The sequence below is a fragment of the Haemaphysalis longicornis genome, unplaced genomic scaffold (genome assembly GCF_048455015.1).
Source record: "Haemaphysalis longicornis isolate Haplotype H1 unplaced genomic scaffold, Haemaphysalis longicornis Haplotype H1 scaffold_25, whole genome shotgun sequence".
Classification (NCBI taxonomy): domain Eukaryota; kingdom Metazoa; phylum Arthropoda; class Arachnida; order Ixodida; family Ixodidae; genus Haemaphysalis; species Haemaphysalis longicornis.
In genome coordinates, this window is record NW_027526314.1 from 4,038,995 (window position 1) to 4,059,082 (window position 20,088).

At 43.9% G+C, this 20,088-nt stretch overlaps 1 protein-coding gene across 1 annotated transcript in view; it reads left to right on the plus strand.

The window, feature by feature from the left end:
* LOC144172664 (cytochrome P450 4C1-like) overlaps positions 1-19,085 on the plus strand; it is a 97,831-nt gene extending 78,746 nt beyond the window's left edge. Inside the window, exons 7-11 of the mRNA XM_077701304.1 lie at positions 2,193-2,396; positions 3,209-3,382; positions 16,718-16,784; positions 17,120-17,299; positions 18,371-19,085. Coding sequence (XP_077557430.1) covers positions 2,193-2,396; positions 3,209-3,382; positions 16,718-16,784; positions 17,120-17,299; positions 18,371-18,546 — 801 coding nt within the window. The 3' untranslated portion in view covers positions 18,547-19,085. The remainder of the gene's footprint in view (positions 1-2,192; positions 2,397-3,208; positions 3,383-16,717; positions 16,785-17,119; positions 17,300-18,370) is intronic.
* Positions 19,086-20,088: the final 1,003 nt, after the last annotated feature.

Below are 20,088 nucleotides of genomic sequence, written 5' to 3' on the forward strand. Positions count from 1 at the left end.
CTCTCGGAGAAGAGGCCAAAGTCCGCAGAAATCACGGCGCGAACGGCGGACGCAGCGGCGAGTCAAGAAGACGTCGGCCGCTGGGGAAGGTCGCGAGTCTGGCCCACCTGGGGGCTGGGTTGTTCTTGCGTTCGGCGCTTGTGGTGCGACCGCGGGCCCACCGATGAAGTCGGGCAGCAGGGCTGGAATGCGTGCCAGGCCTTGGTCGCTGCTGAGGGCCGTCCCTGTGGATGGATCGCCGCGAGGGAGAGCGGGTCCGGAGGCTGGGTCTCCTCGGGGCTTGAAAAATGGTCGGCTGCGCCACTTGTAATGAACCAACGTCCGATGCCTACGACGCCATGTTTATTCTCTCGCCGAATGTTTCCCGCGCTTCTTCTTCCTTCGCTTCCAGTCGGCTGGCGTCCTCGCCGCTCTGATGGTGGATTGGCCGCTGACTGCGCTTGCAGCTTTTCTTTCGTGAAGCTTCGCGCCTTTACATATATATATATATATATATATATATATATATATATATATATATATATATATATATATATATATATATATATATATATATATATATATATATATATATATATATATATATATATATATATATATATATATATATGCGGCCAGTTATCCAGCTATAGCTTTTTTTGAAAAAGGCTCATGAGGTATCATTAAAGATACAGTGGACATTTCTTGGCGGTCGAAAGGACCAGGTGCGAATAAAAAAATCCGGAAGATGGCGTATCTTATATAATACATTGGGCATTACATGGTTAAGGAAGTAGTGTTGCTTCGTGATTTGCTGAATTGTTTTTTTTCTAAGACGCATAAAGATTGGTGAGTATGGACCGATGCTGTATTTTATTATAACGCGAGAAATACGGAGTTAGTGTAATTGGCTGCTACTGTTTTTTTTCGATCGAACGGGTGTTCGCCCACTAAAATGTAAAAAAAAATTGTTGGCTTACCGCTTACCGCTAAACTTACCGCTACCGCTTACCGCTTACCGCTGTTGGCTTACCGCTTACCGCTAAACATACCGCTTACCGCTAAAACTTACCGCTATGAATGACTTTTTTTATTGGTAAAATTCTTCGCACGTTGTGAGTGATAACATACACGCGAACTTGGTACCAGGTAGCAAGAATCTAACAGTCACTGCGTGGTAAACGTGCGCGGCACGTTATCGGCGTGAAGCAATTAAGAATTAAGAATTACCAAAATTAAGATTACCAATTAAGAATTACCAAAAAATGAGGATGCGTTAACAGTCAAAACACGGGCCAACAGTTCAAAACGACGGTATACTGATGAGGGAAAAAATTATTTTCGCTCTAGAGTTGCTTGATGGGGATAATTGTTAGGGTGAAATTACTTTGTGTTAAAAAAGTAATTGGTGCGGTTCCCCGAGGAAGAATACTTCGACTGTATCGAGAGATAGAAGAAATAGTTGAGAAAAAAACTTGCTCTATATACGTTCATTGTATATGAAAGCGTGATGATGATGAATAAACGTTTGCTATAGAGCAAAATGGCAAAGGAAGGTGCGGGGTCAGCCTCTTATGTCCAGGAGGCCGCGAGAGGCCGCCGCCGTTGGACCCTGGGCGACCAGCATATATAGCTTGAACCTCGCAGTTGGAGCGGCCTTTCCCCCTGTTTACTGGATGGGGTAGGGGTATGTTCGCGTGGTAGGTGTGAGGAGTGCGGGCATTCAATGACAAGGGGGAAAGCGCCTAATAGGTTTTCACATGGTTAATATGTATGAAGGTAGAGTGCAAGTGCAACGTGGTGAAGCCGTGTGCAGTTGTAGGAGTCGTCGACAGGTGTATGCTTCTGCATTAGTAAAGGAGGGGTGTGGCGGAGGATATTTGAAGTAGAGATGATTAAAAAACCAGGTTGTGGCATGGGATATCCATTGCAATTAAGGGAAAATGAAAAAAAAAAACATGGAGTTTACCACATGCAAAGTTAACTAAGGGGAAAAATTCCCATTGTACCGCTCTTTGTCCGTAGATTGAATGCACGAGAAAACCGATATTATGCCGAACAAAGAAAAAAAAAAGCTTTGGGAAAACAACGCCAAATGCTGAGCATATACGGGCCAGGAAGAATACTTGTGTGCGCCGACTTCATCGGCAAGCGGTGCTAAGATCTCTAGCAATGTTTTGCAACTTCTTTTTAATTTGTCCTTGTTTTCACAGATCATGCAGGAACGCAAGAAGACCTTCCACGTGTACAAAAACCAAGCGGCCCTCAGTGACAGCAACGAAGACGACCAGGCTAAAGGGACGCTTCAGAACGAGCGTCGCATGGCTGTCCTAGATATTTTGCTCGACAAGCACTTGAAGGATCCAAGCTACACCATGCAGGAAGTCCGAAAGGATATTGACCTGCTTATATTTGCGGTGAGCGGAATAGCTCGCAACAGAGGCGCTCTCACAACCCCAGTGGCTATTCTTTCATTGTCACAAAAATGCGCCTTTCTCAACCTATATGCCGTGTTTCTTGCGCGAGTAACCCTTTTCAATAATCGAAAAATCCTAAAAGCATAGTGGCTCCGTAGATGCTACGCTAATTTTGTGCCGAAGTACAGCTGTACACAACGCGTGCCGCACAGCGATGCCAGCGTCATCACAATATTGATGCAATTGTCTCTCTTTCTCTCCTCTACCTGGCACAATGCCGCAAGCTGACAGAAAGTTGAGCCGTACAGTGGCGTACCGCTGGCAGTGAAACAAACAAAGGTGATCACAGAGACAGGTACAACGCAAAGCACGGTTGGCGCGATGTGCAAGGTGCATGCGAGCAACGCCGTGTTGCGGGCGTCTACAGCCGGAGCAAGGCGTTCACATCGGGCCGAGCCTCAAGTTTGCAAGAGAGAGAAGGATGAGATGCTCACGCATTCTTAAAGATGTGCCAATGCGCACGCTACTGACGAGGAAAACAGTATTTTGAATGAACCAGAATTGATTTTTTATGGTTGCTTCATTCTACAAAACATTTTTTTGCACTTTACCAATTTTTTAACTAATCAGACCGTTTCGCGAACGGGTGGAACGCTTGCGGACCGGTTCGCAATGAAACCGGCTCGCAAGCAAGAAGAAAATGGGTTCGCAAACCTGTTCGCTGCGAACCGGAACGAAGTGAACTCACCCGAACCCGAACAGTAACTGAAGCGGTAGTTTTGTTTCGGTTCGACACACTGGTTTTAATACAGGGGCACGACACCAGTTCGAGTGCGGTCGCCTGGACGTTCTACCTCTTGGGCCTTCACCCGGAGCACCAGAGGAAAGTTCAGGAAGAAATCGACGCCATTTTTATGGACGACGATAGCCGAGACGTTACAAGGGAGGACACTGACCGGATGGAGTACCTGGAGGCGTGCTTCAAGGTACTTGAAGGATGAAAACCACCCTGGCTGCGTCCCCGCGACACTCCATATGTGGCCAAAACTTGTGCGTGTGTAGTGTGACTCAATTATTGCGAAAAATGAAAAAAAAAATGCAGAAATTCAGAGAAATGTCTACTAATGCCCAGCATTCTTATGCCGCTTGTCTTAAGTGTGAGTTATTTACAGCTCATTTTTTATATTTTTCTAATTCCTGTCCGACCAACTATCCCCATTTACGCTGTTATAACGATTACAGGTGGAACTTTCGCAAAATCTGCAATATTGTGGAAATGCAGGGCGTTCTACGATGTGCCTTTTTCTGTAATTTGTTTATAGGTTTCTTATTTTTTATATTTTACAAATTTTGTTCGACCAATTATCTCCATTTACGCTGTTATAACGATTACATTTTGAACTTTAGTGACATCTGCATTATTCTTGAAATACAAGGCGTTTCACGGCTCGCCATTTTTCGTAATTTTTTATATCTTTATTAATTTTTTAGTGTTCCAAAATTTCTTTCCACAAATTGTCTCATTTACGCTGATATAACGATTAGAGGTGGAACGTGACCCGCCGTGGTGGCTCAGTGGCTAAGGCGTTGCGCTGCTGAGCACAAGGTCGCGGGTTCGATTCCCGGCCGCTGTGGCCGCTTTTCTGATGGAGGCGAAAAGCAAAAACGCTCGTGTGTTCGAGATTTCGGCGCACGCTAAAGATCCCCAGGTGGTCAAAATTAATCCGGAGCCCTCCACTACGGCGCGCCTCATAGCCTGCGTTGCGTCGGCGCGTTAAACCCCACAATCAATCAATAGAGGTGGAACTTTCATGAAATCTGCATAATTGTGGAAAGAGAGGTCATTACACGGTTCGCCATGAACTGTATATTTTTATATTTTTTCTTATTTTTTAGTTTTTAGAATTTCGTTCGATCAATTATGTCAATTTATGTTCGATGTTGTAGCGATTACAGGTGGAACTTTTGCAAGATCTGCAATATTGCGGGAATGCAGGGCGTTATATGGTGTTCCATTTGCCGTAATTTTTCTATATTTTTCTTATTTCTTAATTTTTCAAATTTAGTTAAACCAACTATCTCCATTTACGCTATTATAACAATTACATTTCGAACTTTCCCGAAATCTTCATTATTCTGGAAATTCAGGGCGTTGTACGGTTCACCATTTTCCGTAATTTCTTTATATCGTTCTTATTTTTTAATTTTTCATAATATCTCCATTTACAGTATTAAAACGGTTAGAGGTGGAACTTTCGCGAAATATGGATTATTGTGGGAGTGCAGGGCGTTACACGTTTCTCTCTTTTTCGTAATTGTTCTACATTTTTGTTATTTTTCAGTTTTCCAAAATTTCGTGGGACCAGTCTCCATTTATGCTATCATAACAATAACAGGTGGAACTTCCGCAATATCTGCATTTTTGTGGAAGTGCAGGGCGTTCCACGGTTCTGGCTAGCGGGGGGGTGGAGCGGTACTCGGCAAAGAATGCTATGCATTAAAATGCCTCTCGAAGCTGGTTTCTATGAATTTACCTTAGGTCACACATCAGCTAAAACTCCGAAAATTCCCAGTAGTTCTTAACAGGCATCGTGACGTACAGAGTTATCGTAGTTATTCACACCAAAATAATTTTTTTCATCTGAATATTTACTCAAGATGATCTCTGCTCCTTCACAGAAGTCACGCTCACCGGTAGATCTTGAATAGAGATCATTTCAGTTAGGATAGCGCGGGCTTATCTTATGACATTGTGGGACATGTTCATAACCTACACTGGGCTGATATTTATGGCAGCATTTCGTCTCAGTGGTCAACAATGGGGACTTACACCACACATGATTCCCAAGTATAGTTTTTATGACCGCATGTGCCGGAACTGTCAAAATGCTGGAACGGGGAAGTCTCCACTACATTCGCCGCCATTTGCTTCGGCTGCGTACACGGCAGCTGCGGCTTATTCACCAATTGATTTTATTTATTTATTTATTTATTTATTTATTTATTTATTTATTTATTTATTTATTTATTTATTTATTTATTTATTTATTTATTTATTTATTTATTTATTTATTTATTTGAGTACCCTAAATACACTAGGAGGAACCACATGGGGGCATATTATTCATAAAAGGTATACGCCAAAACGTGTAAAAAATACCGCACACAGCAGTCGAACACACATCTGCGCAAAAGGCACACTTTATGAAACAGAATAAAATAACATGGAGAGAATACACTTCGCAATTCCCATTTGCAGTACATGGCTCAGATGCACAGCACAGATGGCCGTAGGAGTTCTAAAAATTACACTGGTAAAAAAAATAGCACACAGCTCACAAGAAGTATCAGTTGAAATTTTATACATCTAGAAATGGGAAATCTTGAAGGTAGCGTACTTAAACACGGACACTAGCGAAAGAAACGACAAACCACAGTGTCCGTGTTTAAGTGGGCTACCTTCAAGATGTCCCGTATGCATTACCAACTAGCCCAGCTGTCACTTCTTCTACATCTAGAAATGTTCACAAGGCAGGTTGGAAGGCAGACGAGCCGTTTATCGTCACAGTCTCGCGGAGTAGCTTGTTACACTCAATTAACGACAACACGAAAGGGGAATTTTAATATTTTGGGTCCTTGCGAATGTGGCAGACACTTTTTTCGTGGTCAGTGCGGTTGGACATATAATGGGGCCGAAATATATGAGCACAAGAAAAATATGTATTCCTATAATACAGGGTTTCACAAAAAGCCAAACGGAAGAATTTACGACGAGTGCTAGGGTCCGAAAGATTAAGAATCTGTTTTAATGCTGATACACTTTGGTGTGGCGATTACGAGTGCAGAATTAAACGGGCATACCTTATTTTGAGTAGATTCGATACAGTCAGACAGGATAGCTGTATGAGGGTTCCTAATAATTGAGGCGTAATTGAGGGTTGCTCGGATGAGGAAAATGTATGCGTGAAGTCTTGTGTCCCTGCTTGCAAGATGCAAACGACGCTTTAAAAAGCCAAGTTTTTTTCACTTCCTTGTTTTTATGTGTGCAATATGCATGGCCAAGCTTAAATCAGGAGTAAAGATCACACCTAGACATTTGAAATAATCATTAAGTTCAATTATGGAACTGCATAACCTGTATTGGTCAGACGGAGTACTTAACATCGAAGAGAATATCATGACCGTTGTTTTTCTGTATTAATTTCCAATTTCCACACGCGACACTATTCAGCTAGGGTATTTAAATTGTTTTGCAAAATGAAAGCGTCATCAGTGGTGGTGATCTGCCTATAAATTATACAGCCATCGGAAAACAGCCGTATTGTTGAAGTTATATTGTTCGTAAAGTCATTTTTAAAGGTACAGACAACCGATTTTTGTCGAGTGTATATTCTCTATCCGAAACGAAAGGGCATCACTTAAAGCACCTTGACGAGAAATGGTGTTGCTGATAATGCCCTAGAACTTTTTAAATTGAAATTTTTAGATCTGCGAGCCGTATGTATCCCTCCCAAAAATGATGCTGGCAACCATGACATAGAGTAGCTCGGCAACATACTTTTGTCTGTATGCGAAATGAAAAACGATATTTAAAAACTTGTCCCCAGCTAAAAAAGTTTGAATCGCAGGCTTTCATGTGTTGTTTAATGCAACGGTCTATTGTGCACGAATGCGCCATCTGTTGGGATAGACGATATGTAGAATCTGGCTTCACGTTGTGGAGGTGGGAAGTTCGATTCTCCCCGGGCGCACCATTTTTTTTAAGCTGCCGTTGGCGTATTTGGAAACTGAAATCAAATATTTTGGCAGAACAAACACCTCCGCCTCAGGCAGAATCGCCAAAGCTCCTTCACTGGGTCTGTTTACTGAACGCTGCCGTTGATTCTGGGCATGGTGGCTCAGTTAGCCACACTGTGAGCAACCCAGCGGCGGCGGGCGGCGTGTCTTTAGTATTTTCAAAATAATGTTTAGAAATACATATACAATTTAACCTTGTACAAATATTTGTGTTAAAAGGTTTTCAATACGTAAATAAACGTTCCAGCAGTTACAGTAGCTGCTATTTTTGCAGGTCACGTGACAGGGACACATATTGTAGTGCCAAGTTTTGACACTACGAACCGCCACCCTTCCGATTTCAGGAAGTTTGCTGCCAAATTAAAATTATTTCCGCCGATTTATTTAGAAATTGCTTGTGGTTACCGGGCTATATAAAACGCTGGCTTTCATATGAGCTAGAGAACATATACGCTACAAAAATCCGTTGTCTGTTCCTTTAAATATAAGGAATAATAAAGGCACCAATAATGACCCTTGAGGTACCTCTCACCTAACGCGTTACGCGACAGGAACTAGAGAGATTATTATTTATAGTTACTTTTTGAGAGCTACCAGATAAAAACTCATAATCCAGTGGGTAGTTTTCTCGTCTAGGTTTAGGCAGTTTAGTTTTTGGATGAGCCGTTTGTAGGGTAGGCGATGGAATGGTTTGGATAAGTCGCTTTATACTGCATCTGTATAAAGCAATTTGGGCAAAAAGTAATGTAAATCTGTGGTTAATTTAAGCAACTGCGTTTTGCAGGACCACTTATATCTGAACCCATACTGATTTTCGAATAACGCTTTATTTGTATTGAGATGTCGCATAATGTGGGAGAAAATTTTGGGTGCAAGGAGCTTACAACGAACTGATGTGAGTTAAATCAGGCGTTAATTGTTTGGACATGAGGGTTCACCAAATTTTTAATAGGGTTTGACATGACCCGATTTGCAACGTCAGGACTTTAGGACTTCCAAAAACTCGTCAAGACTTGAAAACTCAGATTTTTTCCACAGATGGTGCACACGAATTTTACAAGGACCGGAAATTGATTTTTGCTTCCATTCTATGGGCATTTGCAATAGCAAGCACCAATAAAACGGGATATCTTTTTAACGAAATTTAGTGTTTCTTTCATGGCGGGAGTGTAAACTTTTCTGGAGTAAAATTTGCACTTCCTTCAGCTCAATAATTTTAAAAGTCGTTTCGCTTCTACAGATGCTGACTACAGACGGCGGATTTTCTGCTGTTATCGTCTTAATAATGGTACGAGCCGCAGTCTACTGGTCGGGCCTGACCATGGTACGCCAAGTTGAGCGGAAGCTTACTACTATATAATTAGAATAGGGGGCCATCCTATGACGCAGCTCACCGTCATGCAGTTGCCGCAACTAGCGGTAGTCACGGCGACCTTTCATTCTATTGTTATCGTCCTCCCTTGACCGTGGAGTGCGCCCACCATTCCGCGTAGTCGAGTCATTTCTTTTTCAACAAATTTACGGTCATCTGCGAGAAGAGAATGGAGCGTGACCTAGAAGCAGGTTCATTCCCCGCTATTAGCGTTAAAATTTATTCAGCGGAAGCTGGATCATAATAATAGTTATGGCAGGGTGGACAGCGGACCCAAGCACGGCGCCGTTTCGCTTTCCCCACACGTGCGTTTGCTCGCAAACAGTTTCGCCGCCTTTGCGCACGCGCTGTGGGCCGGTCCCCTTCCAGGTATATCGGTACCTAGACTGGTCCTCTGCTCCGCTTTAACTCGCTTCTAGGGGATAGTTTCAGAGGGACACGATGGCGTCAGTCTGATGTCAACCGAGGTACCATCGGTGGAGTATAATTAGCCCTCCCTTGTCTGCTAGGTGGTACACAAACCAGATCCAGCAAGTCGAAGTTATTGCAAGAGCGCAATGCACCTAGACAACACTCTTCGGCTCCTCTCTCACGCAGAAGCGTACGTCAGAGCTAATCCTGACTTTACCTGCTGGAATTACATACCTTAGAAAAAGTTTCTAGATTTGTTGTAACACTTGTCACAGGCCAATCGGAGATGATCTTATTTCTAGCTGCTCAATTTACGGAATTTTTGTGTGTTCCAAATTGCTTGTTAATTTTTGAAGGCATGTAAAATGATGGCGCAGTGTGCGAGTCCTATTATGGTGGTCCTGGTTGTTCCTACTGAAAAAAAAAAAAAAAACTGGCCGGGGAGCAAATATTTAATTCTGTTAGCAACCGTTCGCATTCTTGCGTTTCGATTTCGAGGCAGCGGTGAAAGAGCAAAACTGCGCAGCAGATGATCAAGGAATTGCAAGTTGTGGCCTGTTAACACGAAAATGCTGACTTATTGAAAATGAAACTTCCATGGGTCACAGGCTGGATCGATAGTGGGGCGGTGGCAGAGCCTCTTTACTAGTGGATGTGAAAAAGATTGTCTTTCTGCAACGGTTAGCATTACGTTGCCCTCATACCTTGTACCCACGCATACGCACACTTCAATTTCTTTGCCTCAGCCCAATAATATTGACTAGCATCAATGAACATTTTGCTAAATGAGAATTTTTCCTGTATGGATAAATATTGAACGGCTAACATATTTCCACTGCACGCGGAAATACAATGCCAGTGATGTGGGACAATTTTCGCTCGCTTTTTTAACTGCGTCGCTGTTCAAGCTTTCTTCTGTCTGTGCAGCTCATTAGCATGAAATTCTGCTCCGCGAGGTGGAGAGGGGGAAAGTGCTGGGCCGAGAAGTGTGAGGGAAAGTGGCGATGAGGCAAAACGTCCACGGGCATCTGCCCGTGGGAGTGCGCGCCTCAAGAAAAAAAAAAGTGGTTAGGGAGGACCCGAGAATCGAACAGGGTACCTTTACGTCGTGAAACCAGCAACCTAATCACTGGCATCCCCACAGGCCCGAGGGGCAAGGGTTTAGCAGCGGCGGGAAACGATAACATCAGCAGCCAATTGGAAACAAAAAGCGCTTCCCGTGGTTGGAATCGAACCCGGGTCCCTCGCGTTATAAAGCGGCCGTCTATACGATATCATCGCATTCGGGGCGCATTTACTTTTGGTTCATAGCGCGGGCGTTGGCTTTAGACTTTGGCTGAGTTGAAGTGGACCTGGGCTTGGTACTTTGACAGTATAGAGTTTGTGCTTCAAGAAATTGGATTGTGGACATTGAGTTAATTCAGTTTGCATAGAGAAAGCTCCTCTTTTTAAACATCTTTCTGTTCAGAATGGGACAAACCTAGGAAAAGCCAAGTTAATGCTAGGGAAGAGCAGCAGCTCCGCTGTTTCCTCAATTCTCGCATCTCAGTTGTGAAGGTGGCCGAATTTCTTTCTATTCGACAAATAAAGAAATGAATCCTAGGAACAATAAAACATGCAGGAATGAGTCATAAAGCGCATTTTATTGATTATTCAATAAATAAATAAATAAATAAATAAATAAATAAATAAATAAATAAATAAATAAATAAATAAATAAATAAATAAATAAATAAATAAATAAATAAATAAATAAATAAATAAATAAACAAACAAACAAACAAACAAACAAATAAATAAATAAATAAATAAATAAATAAATAAATAAATAAATAAATAAATAAATAAATAAACAAATAAATAAATAAATAAATAAAAGAAGGAATGACAACTGATAAATAAAGCGGATGCAGGAAACTTCAGGCTAAAAATAGTTTAGGCGGCCTAATTCACCAATTACACGGGGCTGATTGTACTCCTTTGCTTACGGTGGCATATAGTCTTGATTTCCGTCTCTTAAATATCCTATCAGAGTTATTTATTCGCTATTCGAATCGAATTGCGCCTACTATATTTTTATAACACATCGTGCGTGGGAGTTAAATTATCCGCGAGGCACGTTACGTGGCCTCTGCGTTTATAATCGACAGCACTATGGGAGTTTGTTGCGTTCAAATCTAACCTTTCAGTAAATGTAAAAAACAACAAAATACCCAATCAAATATTCAGCAAAAGTATCTCAATACGCTTCTTTGTTCTCCTCATAAAAAGGCTGAATGACCACACCAGACCAGCAAACATGTGCAAAAAAAAAATGCCGCTGACCTTTCCTTGTGAAAGCCAGTGCGAGCACGAATTCGAAAATGAACCTTGCGATCGAGCAGGTAATCGGGTAAACAATCCGGCATAAGGCACAGCTTGGCATTGGGCGGCTGGTGCACTCTCGGTGAGGACACCGGCTTTGCGAAATAAAATGACGAGGACGGGGTAAGATGAGACAAGCGCAAACTTTTCAGTCAGTTGTGACCACTGTCAAAATGTCCTTGCTAAGAAAGCCTGAGGTCAGCAAACAAAAGGCAGATATTCAGAAGCCGAAAAATCAAGAGTCAGGTCTGAAGTCGTTCCCTACACGCACAGGGTCGCCCATGAGCTGGCAACAAAAAGGTTGCGAACAATACGCAGTGTAAATGTAGCCCCCTCAGCAGCAGCAAAGCTGGCAGGCATAAGCTCTGGCTTTGCAAGGAAGAAAAACTTAACGTGAAGGGCACAGGAAAAAAAGCGCGTCAAGCCCTCTGTGGACGGCACCTTGGGTGTGGTATATCAGGGTCCGCTATCTTGAAGCGAAGTTTACATGGGCCAGACGGGGCGCTGCATTATTAATGGCATGCGTCACTATGTCCCTGTAAAAAAACAACACTAGCATGCACTTTCCCATTCCATGTTTGGCTTGAACGTGCGTTCCCCTGTTTTGAAGAAGTTAAAGTATACGCACGTGTAACGATACAAAGGTACGAAATATCCTAAAAGCATACTGTAGGAAAACGCAGAACTAGACTGTGTAAGTGGCACACGGATCGTTCTACACAAATACTAAATTCTGTATCTGGGAGCTTATTTTGAGAATATGAGGTTCTCTTGTGAATGGGCTTAACGTGGTACTGCGTTTTCAACAGTTGGACATGCGGAAAGAACCCGCTGACACTGGAAGAAAATCTGCTTCCACGAGTGGTCTTCGTAGTAGAACTTAGTTCAGGAATAGCCCCTGTCCTGTCGTAGCCAGTGTGTGTCTTTTCATCCCGCAAAGCCCGCGTCTTCCCCACAGCAGGCATTATTGTCACGAAGTGCAACACCTATCTATTTATGGCCAATCCCCGGGTTGCGCACGGACATGTGCGGGTAGGTAGATTTGAACAAGGGATGGTTTTTTTTTATTCACTTATTTTATATGCACCTCAAACGCCCCCACAGTGCGGGCATTTGAGGTGCGTTGGGTGAAAAAAAATCATTAACATCCCTTCCTAAAGAACGTTGACAGAAGCGCGAAAGCTGTCTCACGTCAAAACCATCGCTGAAAGTGCGTCCAATCGATCGTCAAACTTTCAAGGAACCAAATCGCAAGTGAAGAACAAACCCGTGCGACGATTTTCCGCGCACTAAGTAAACGCATCTACGAACGACCTAAATGCCAGGGGCGTAGCGAGAGGGTAGGGCTTATAGAATTTCAGTACCCCCCCCCCCCTCCTCCCTTTTTGAAATTTTCTCAAAGGCGACCACCTGCGTCGGCAACTATGCTAGAATTTTCTCTAGGACTCCAGTAATCCTGTCCGGAAACTGCACCAACTCTTCCTTAGGGGCCCCTTTCCCTCCTGGCGTTCTTAACTACTATGCAAGGCCTTCATCGACGGGGCTGTTCTGCGAGCTCGCGCTCCGCAATGTGGCGGAGAGTCGGGGAGATTCGTGGGTGAAACCGCAGGCCTCCATGGAGGTCAGTACTACCTCCATGTGACAAGGAAACCAGTGCGCTAACGACTTCGGACTTCGTCCCCCTCCCCCTCTACATACCGTATTATTTTTGCACGTATAAGCCGACCCTGAATATAATCCCCCCCTCCCCCCCCCCCCCCTCCCATTTCAGCCAGCAAAAAGAAAAATCCTCGCATATATTGCCCGCACATTTGATACAGGAAAGGCTGCACCAAAGCTACTGCTCAAGCAACACATCACATACTATGTAGACCGAAAAAGCGCATATTTAGCAGTAGAATTCGCTGACTGCAAGGCCAAAGTCACAAGGCGAAAGCCACCCAGTGCCACTGCTCTCGCTAGAGCTGTCACTGAGCCGCAGTCCTCACTGTTGTACACAAGGTCATCTTCAGTTGTACACAAGGTCATCTCGTCCTGGTGTTTTCTTCCTTGTCTTGTATGTTTTTCGGAATCGCTGCCATAGAATGCTTAATCAGTGCTACTGCGTAGGAGATCACGGTACAGAGCGCATTGCCATGAAGCTTCACCAAAGGAAAAAACCCAGCATATTATCCGCACGCCTACTTTACCACTGAAATTTTCGCATTTTTTCGCTGGTTATACGCGCGAAATTACGGTAGTGCGAATTCACATGCGAATTAGCTGCTGCGGCGCCGTTCGTGGGGGAAAACGATCTATTGCCACAGCTACAAAAATAGGTCGTTTTGCCGCACGAGCGGCACTGCAGCAGCGAATTCGCAGGTAAATTTGCACCATGTAGAACGGCCTTTCTGTATAAATGTATCTTTTGTTAGTGACACTTTTTTTGCGCCGATCAAAATATAATCTCCTCGCTTTTATTTACCGCAATTCTACATTATGGCGTATTTTAGAGCCACTAATTTAGTGCAGTTTTCCGCAGTACGCGACGGTTGGCAAGCGGTTACTACATAATATATTGACGTAAAAGACAGCCGTGTTAAGGGGACTCCCATGTTAACATTCCTATGACACTTACTACTTCATGGTTGTGGTTCTTCGTTTTCGAATTTCATATATTTTTAAATTGGGTGAAGGGGGGGGGGGGGTGAAAATGGGCGCGATATTTTAAACTGATAATAGGGGAGAAGTTTTTTTTTTTTTTTGTAAAATCATTCCGAATTTCGGGGTTTTTTGGGTTAAATCTAGAGATGTAGTAAGTAATACACTTAGTTTATTTTATCAGAAGCTATCAACAACTTCTTAATTTTAACGCATTTAAACTGGTGTTTATTTCGAGCTGGCAATCAGGGGGGGGGGGGGAGGGGAGGAAGCAGATTTTTCTAGCAAATACCCTCCGAAATTTTGCGTTTGTTTGGAACTAAATCCGTAATGATGACAGTAAAGAGTATTGATAACCTCCAAGAAATTAATACAAATCAATGTTGACAATGGCCTAGTTTGCTATAGTTTAGGGACATGTCACTTCAGTACTGAAATAAAAAAAATAAAACTATTGCTTCAGCAGAGCTAACACCATGTAGTGAAAACTGGATAATACAAAATGCATTTATTGTTTATTTTTTATCCGTGTAGAGGAGTGATATATTTCTAAAAGAAGTGGACTATGCCATTAGGAACATTTTTACTAGTTTTTAAAACGTTTCGCATCGGTACACGATGCTTTTTAAGCCCGCGGGTCATAAAATACTATGTCCACTATGTCCACTATGTGCGATCAGGTGAGTCCCGCTTAAGATTCATCCCTAACCATCGCATGTGCGCAAAAATGGAAAGAAAAAAAGATTATTGGATCACAAAGCGACATTAAAATAAAACTTCCATCTAAAAGTTCTTTTTTTGTTTCGTGCTTTGTACGTTTAAAATATGCGCTCCAGGCGTTGTAAGTTTTTGATGAATTAGTTCTTTACTTCCATGTTCGTTAATCATGTATGTTTAGATTTGTTCTACATTTTGATATTCCGTTGAGTATAACATCTTCTTATGTAGACAAAACAGAAAATTGCAAGCAGTGATAGCAATTGTGCCCAAATTTTCAGGACATGCGAAAAATTTTTTATGAAATATTTCATTTTTCTTGTTTGTGACAGTAATAGTCATGTATATTGAGTTAATAGGTATTATTTTCCGTTAATAGTTCCAGTAATTAGTTATCTATATATTACAAGTTAATAATTATATGTTTATTGTACATATTTTTAATTCCTTGAAGAGTAATATGCTGGAGGTCAAGGTGCAATCTCAGCCTCCCCCCCCCCTCCCCCCCTCCCCCCCCCAACCAAAATTTCTGTCTACGCCCCTGCTAAATGTATGCAGATACGTGAATTATGAGATAAAGGTATACCATTGTACTCCTTCTTCATGATCGAGGCGTGTCTTGTCTTATCTAGAACCGTTCGTTTTTGGCGATTTTCAAGAAACTGTTTGGACACAATGGAAGCCCGGTTTCACAAGCGCGCCGTGTGTACAGAGAACGTATCAGAGCTTTTCGGTTTACCAACCGTTGAACGGGGAAATGCATCAGTTTTCTGACAGTTCGCCATCGGTCCCACTAAGAAAGCTTTCGCTTTAATAAACAATATTGTTACACAAAATGTCAGGACTGCTTCACTGTACGGGCAAATCCTCCCCGCCAGCTGCACGGCCGATGAAGAAGGGAACGAAGCGCTTCTTTTGGGCGGAATCGATGTTTGCTCTGTGAATAAACCCCACTTCGCCTCTTACTCGCCTGCTTATCCCCGTACCAGTCTTGGTGGAGGTGCGTGCAACAATATTACTGAACGAGTGATGTTAATGAGTTGAAGTTAGTTGAACTGGCCTGCTGGACAGCTTAAGGGGAAGGTCAGCCCCACCCCTATCTGAGCTCTAAAAAATTGAGCAGAACAATCCGAATGAGGGGCTTACGCAGCTATGTGCTTCCGGATGCACATGGGAAAGGAAGAGAATGTGAAATGACTGAGCTGTTCGGGGAAGTACAAAAAAAGCCACCGTTTCGGCCGTGCGAATACGCGCTGATGTGTGGGTAGATTCCCCGCCAACGTGTTCCTTGAATTGGTCGGTGCCCTAAAAATAAAAAAAAAATATATATGCTGTGCAATATAAGGGGTCTCAGCACGACGACGACAGTTTGTTTCAGACATCACGGCATGCCCCATTTACGGTTGGCAGAGAAAGGGAAATTTCCAATTGTTAGCATGTCAAGTCTTCCTATCTTCCCTTTTTTGTTTTTTGAAATTGTAAAATGTCAATCAAACCGAGGGCCTGCGTTAATAGATCTTTACATATTTAGAGCGGGGTTTTAAAATGTATGTTCACTGCTGAACCTGTAATAAATGCTAGAGGTCCGTTAAACTTAGTAGCAAAATATTAGCTGCACGGCGGCCAACGGCAGCCAAGGCGGATTTGCCCCGCTTGTAGTGCTCCGTAAAAATGCTTAATTCACTGGTGCATGAATTTGATATTATTGTTCAATACATTGCTCAACTTTTTTCAGAGTCATTTGCTAAGTACATTGCTCAATTTTTACTTGAACGAAATCCTGGTTAAAGAAATGTTTTGCCACCAGAAGTGCCGAATTGAATCGGTTATGTTTCATGGCGTTGTGTTTGTTCAGATCAGCCTTAGGGTGTAGCATATCGTCTTGCGTGGACTCTTACAACAAGAAATAGAAATGTCAGCACGGGCACGAGAAAAGCGTCAGTTTGGGGGAGTTGATACAAACAGGCCATTAAATGCAGTGAGTACTCACGTAAGCGACATTTTTTTCTGTCATCCTCAGGAGTCCATGCGTCTCTTCCCTCCAATACCATTTATCGGTAGAGTTTTGGATGAAAGCATAACGCTTGGTAAGTGTCATTTTTCTCAGATAAGCAGTATTTTGGGGAATTTACCGCAGCTGTGAAAAAAAACTGCTCTACTGTACAAGTCGTGCCACATGTCCGTATTTGCAGCTACAGACATCAGTGCGATTGTTTATTATTACTTTCTATTATTTCGTTTTCGGGTGATTCAAGTGACAAACAGACGGGTAGACAGATCACAATTTTCTCAAACAAGTTTCTAACGAGAAAGTATCACCGTTGATATTAAAAGCTAAAGCGCTGACTGTACATCGGGACTGTTGGGCTTTACATATTTGTCATTTCTCCGTCTATAAGGGATTATTTTCTCTGTTATCCAGGTGGAGTGGCCATTCCCAAGGGTGTCACCGTCTTCATCAACATGTTTGGACTCCATAGGAACAGCAACCACTTTGAGAAGCCGGAAGAGTTCATTCCCACGAGATTCCTAAAAGGGGCAGATAAAAAGATTCACCCGTTCGCATTCATACCTTTCTCGGCTGGCCCAAAGAGCTGCATCGGTAAGGCCATAAGATGCGTGCACGCAAAATATAGTGGGCGCGAAATAATCAGACGCTGCGTGAGTCGGCCACTTCCAGTTACATGATTATTTAAGATTTATTTATTTATTAAGATAATATCCAGAAAACGATGAAACCTTGAACTTTAAACAGGGAAGCGAGCGGCCTGAGTCCTGCCGGTGCCAACGTTTTGTGCCTCCTTTTCTCTTGTCGAAATCTTGGGACGTTAACGTCCAAAATTCACGTTCCCACGTGTGGTTTATGGTGGCCTACTTTACGTATGACACATTCGCACTATCAAAACGGGGATGCTTTTCATCGTGGGAAAAAATAATACGAGTGTTTGGTCAATCTTCCAAGGTCGGGTACTGAAATGCTTGGAGCATTTCCGAAGGTAAGGATTCGTGAATCCAAGCTTCCGTGATCCCCATCAACGTACGCATGGACATTAGGATTACAAGTATATTTCTCTCTGTCGATCCTCGGGTTATTTTGAAGCTTGAGGATATGGTTACCAAGATCACGCTGATAGATAACTGTGGTCAGAGGTCAGATATCCCTGATGAGAAAACATAAATGACGGAAAACTTCAATGGCTAGCCACTGGGACATGTCACAGAAACAATGGTAAAGAATCGGTTGACTGCGGGACGCGGACCTAAAACAAAAAGAAATCGAAAAAATACGCTCGCAGACTTTCATGAATTTTTTAAGTATTATGGATTGGTGCTATTCAAGGAGAAACAGAAGCACAGAGCTTCCCACAGGTCCTCGTCTTGCGGATGCTAGAGAGAGAGAGAGAGAGAGAGAGAGAGAGAGAGAGAGAGAGAGAGAGAGAGAGAGAGAGAGAGAGAGATGGGAGGATTGGGGGGGGGGTGAGGTCTGCCCTGTTAGTGACTGGGCTTGCTATGCCAGATGGGGGATGACCACAGTAATGATTGGGGAATTTTAGACATCACGGGTACAGCAGCGAGAGGGCAAACAGAAAACATTGAAAGCGAGATACGAGGAAATGCTGCTACAATATGGCCAGCACCATTCACATCCGCGTTGTGCGTTTCCGGCGTGCAGGCCAGCGCTTCGCCTACCGCGAGGCCAAAGTGCTCCTGTCCAAAGTGCTGCGGCGTTACACGATCAAGTCGAGCTGGCCCCTGGACCGGCTCAAGCTGAGCACCGAAATGGTGACCAAGGTCAAGGGAGGACTACGCGCCTGGGTGCGCCGCAGGAGGCCCGGCGAGTACGCGTGAACCGGCCGCCGAACGTCGTCATGCGCGGGACCGGTGTGACCTCGCCCGTGTGGGCGCGGCGGCGCAAGGGCACTTGCACGCGGGCCCTGCAACTTGACTGGGCTGCACCTAGTCACCAACGGTCCGTGGGAGCCGCGCTCCTCCAGGAGACGATGCTTGGCCTGAAGGGACGACGCATCGCTTCTCCACCGCCACAGCACAGCAGTGGTATCGCGAACCCTTGGCGCTTCATGCGAAGACCTGAACGATCATTTATGCTGTTTGTAAGCAAGCTTCGTCTCAATGGTGGTGGTATTCAATGCCAGCCCAGACTGTGAATGTGTTGTATGTCCCTACGGTGTCTGCGATTTGTGTCGCTCTCCTTTTTTTTCTGCTTCGTTAAAAGGTCCGTTATGATACCTAACACTGAATCGAGCGTGTTATGAAATCACCAAACCACTTAGCATACATGGATTGTTGCGTTACTTATGAATACGCTATGCCAATGATAGGTACAAAGGCGTAAATAACGACAGCCATTTCTGAACATAATTCATTGCTTCATGAGACCGTGGCGTGGAAGAAACGGAAGAGCTTGCAATTACCCTAGCCCTCACTCTTCCGGAAATTTCCAAGGTTGTCACCGACTCAAAGCAGGCGTACAGGAACTTCCAGTCAGGTTGGATGTCCCGGCGGGTACTTCGCATCTTAAGAGACATAATGACTCCGGATAAGCATTTGAATTAGCATGGGATCCAGCGCGCTCCTTGGTGGAGGGCAATCAGTTTGCCCACCGATAGGCCCGCTCGTTAACATACGGGGCAATGGCTAAGGAGGGGAAGTCAGCCTATGGTCACCTACAGGGAGCTAGAGCGGTACTGCCAAGAGGATAGGCAGGAACTTCCAACGTCGCACCCTGAACTCATGAGGGAGCAGCAAGTAATGTATCGACAGATTCAACCAGGATGCTTCCCTCACCCTCGCTTACTGAATAGCATGCTTCCCAATCAGTACAAGACCTGGCCATTATGCAAGCAATTCGGTACTCTTCGCCACATGATAGGAGAGTGCGACTTCAGCCCAAAACACTCACCTCCCAACCGCATTTACTCCACTAAAAACCCCACTCTTACACCTAGCGAGCGGCGGGAGTTCTTTCTGTCCAGCCCCGCCTTGGAATATTAGCTACAGCTGTTTACAAGGGCCCAGGTGGCGAAGGCAGGGTATAAAATCCTGTGAAGAGGGATACACCTTCATCCAGCGCGTTTAGCGCTGATATGCTCTTCAATAAAAGTTTTTCCTCCTCCTCCTCCAAAATTATGCCCACCAAAGTGGCTCAGTAGGTAAGGCGTTGGGCTGCGGAGCGCCGGGAAGAGGAGGCGATTCCGGCCGCGGTGGCCGTTTTTCCCGTGGTGGCGAAAAAAGAAAACTTCCGTGTCTCGATGTTTCGGCGCCCGTGCAAGATCCGCGGCCGGTCAAGATTACTCTCCGGAGCCCTCCACTGCGGTGCGCCTCATAGCCCAGGTGTTGCTTCGGCTCGTAAAACCCCTCAAAAAAAATTTT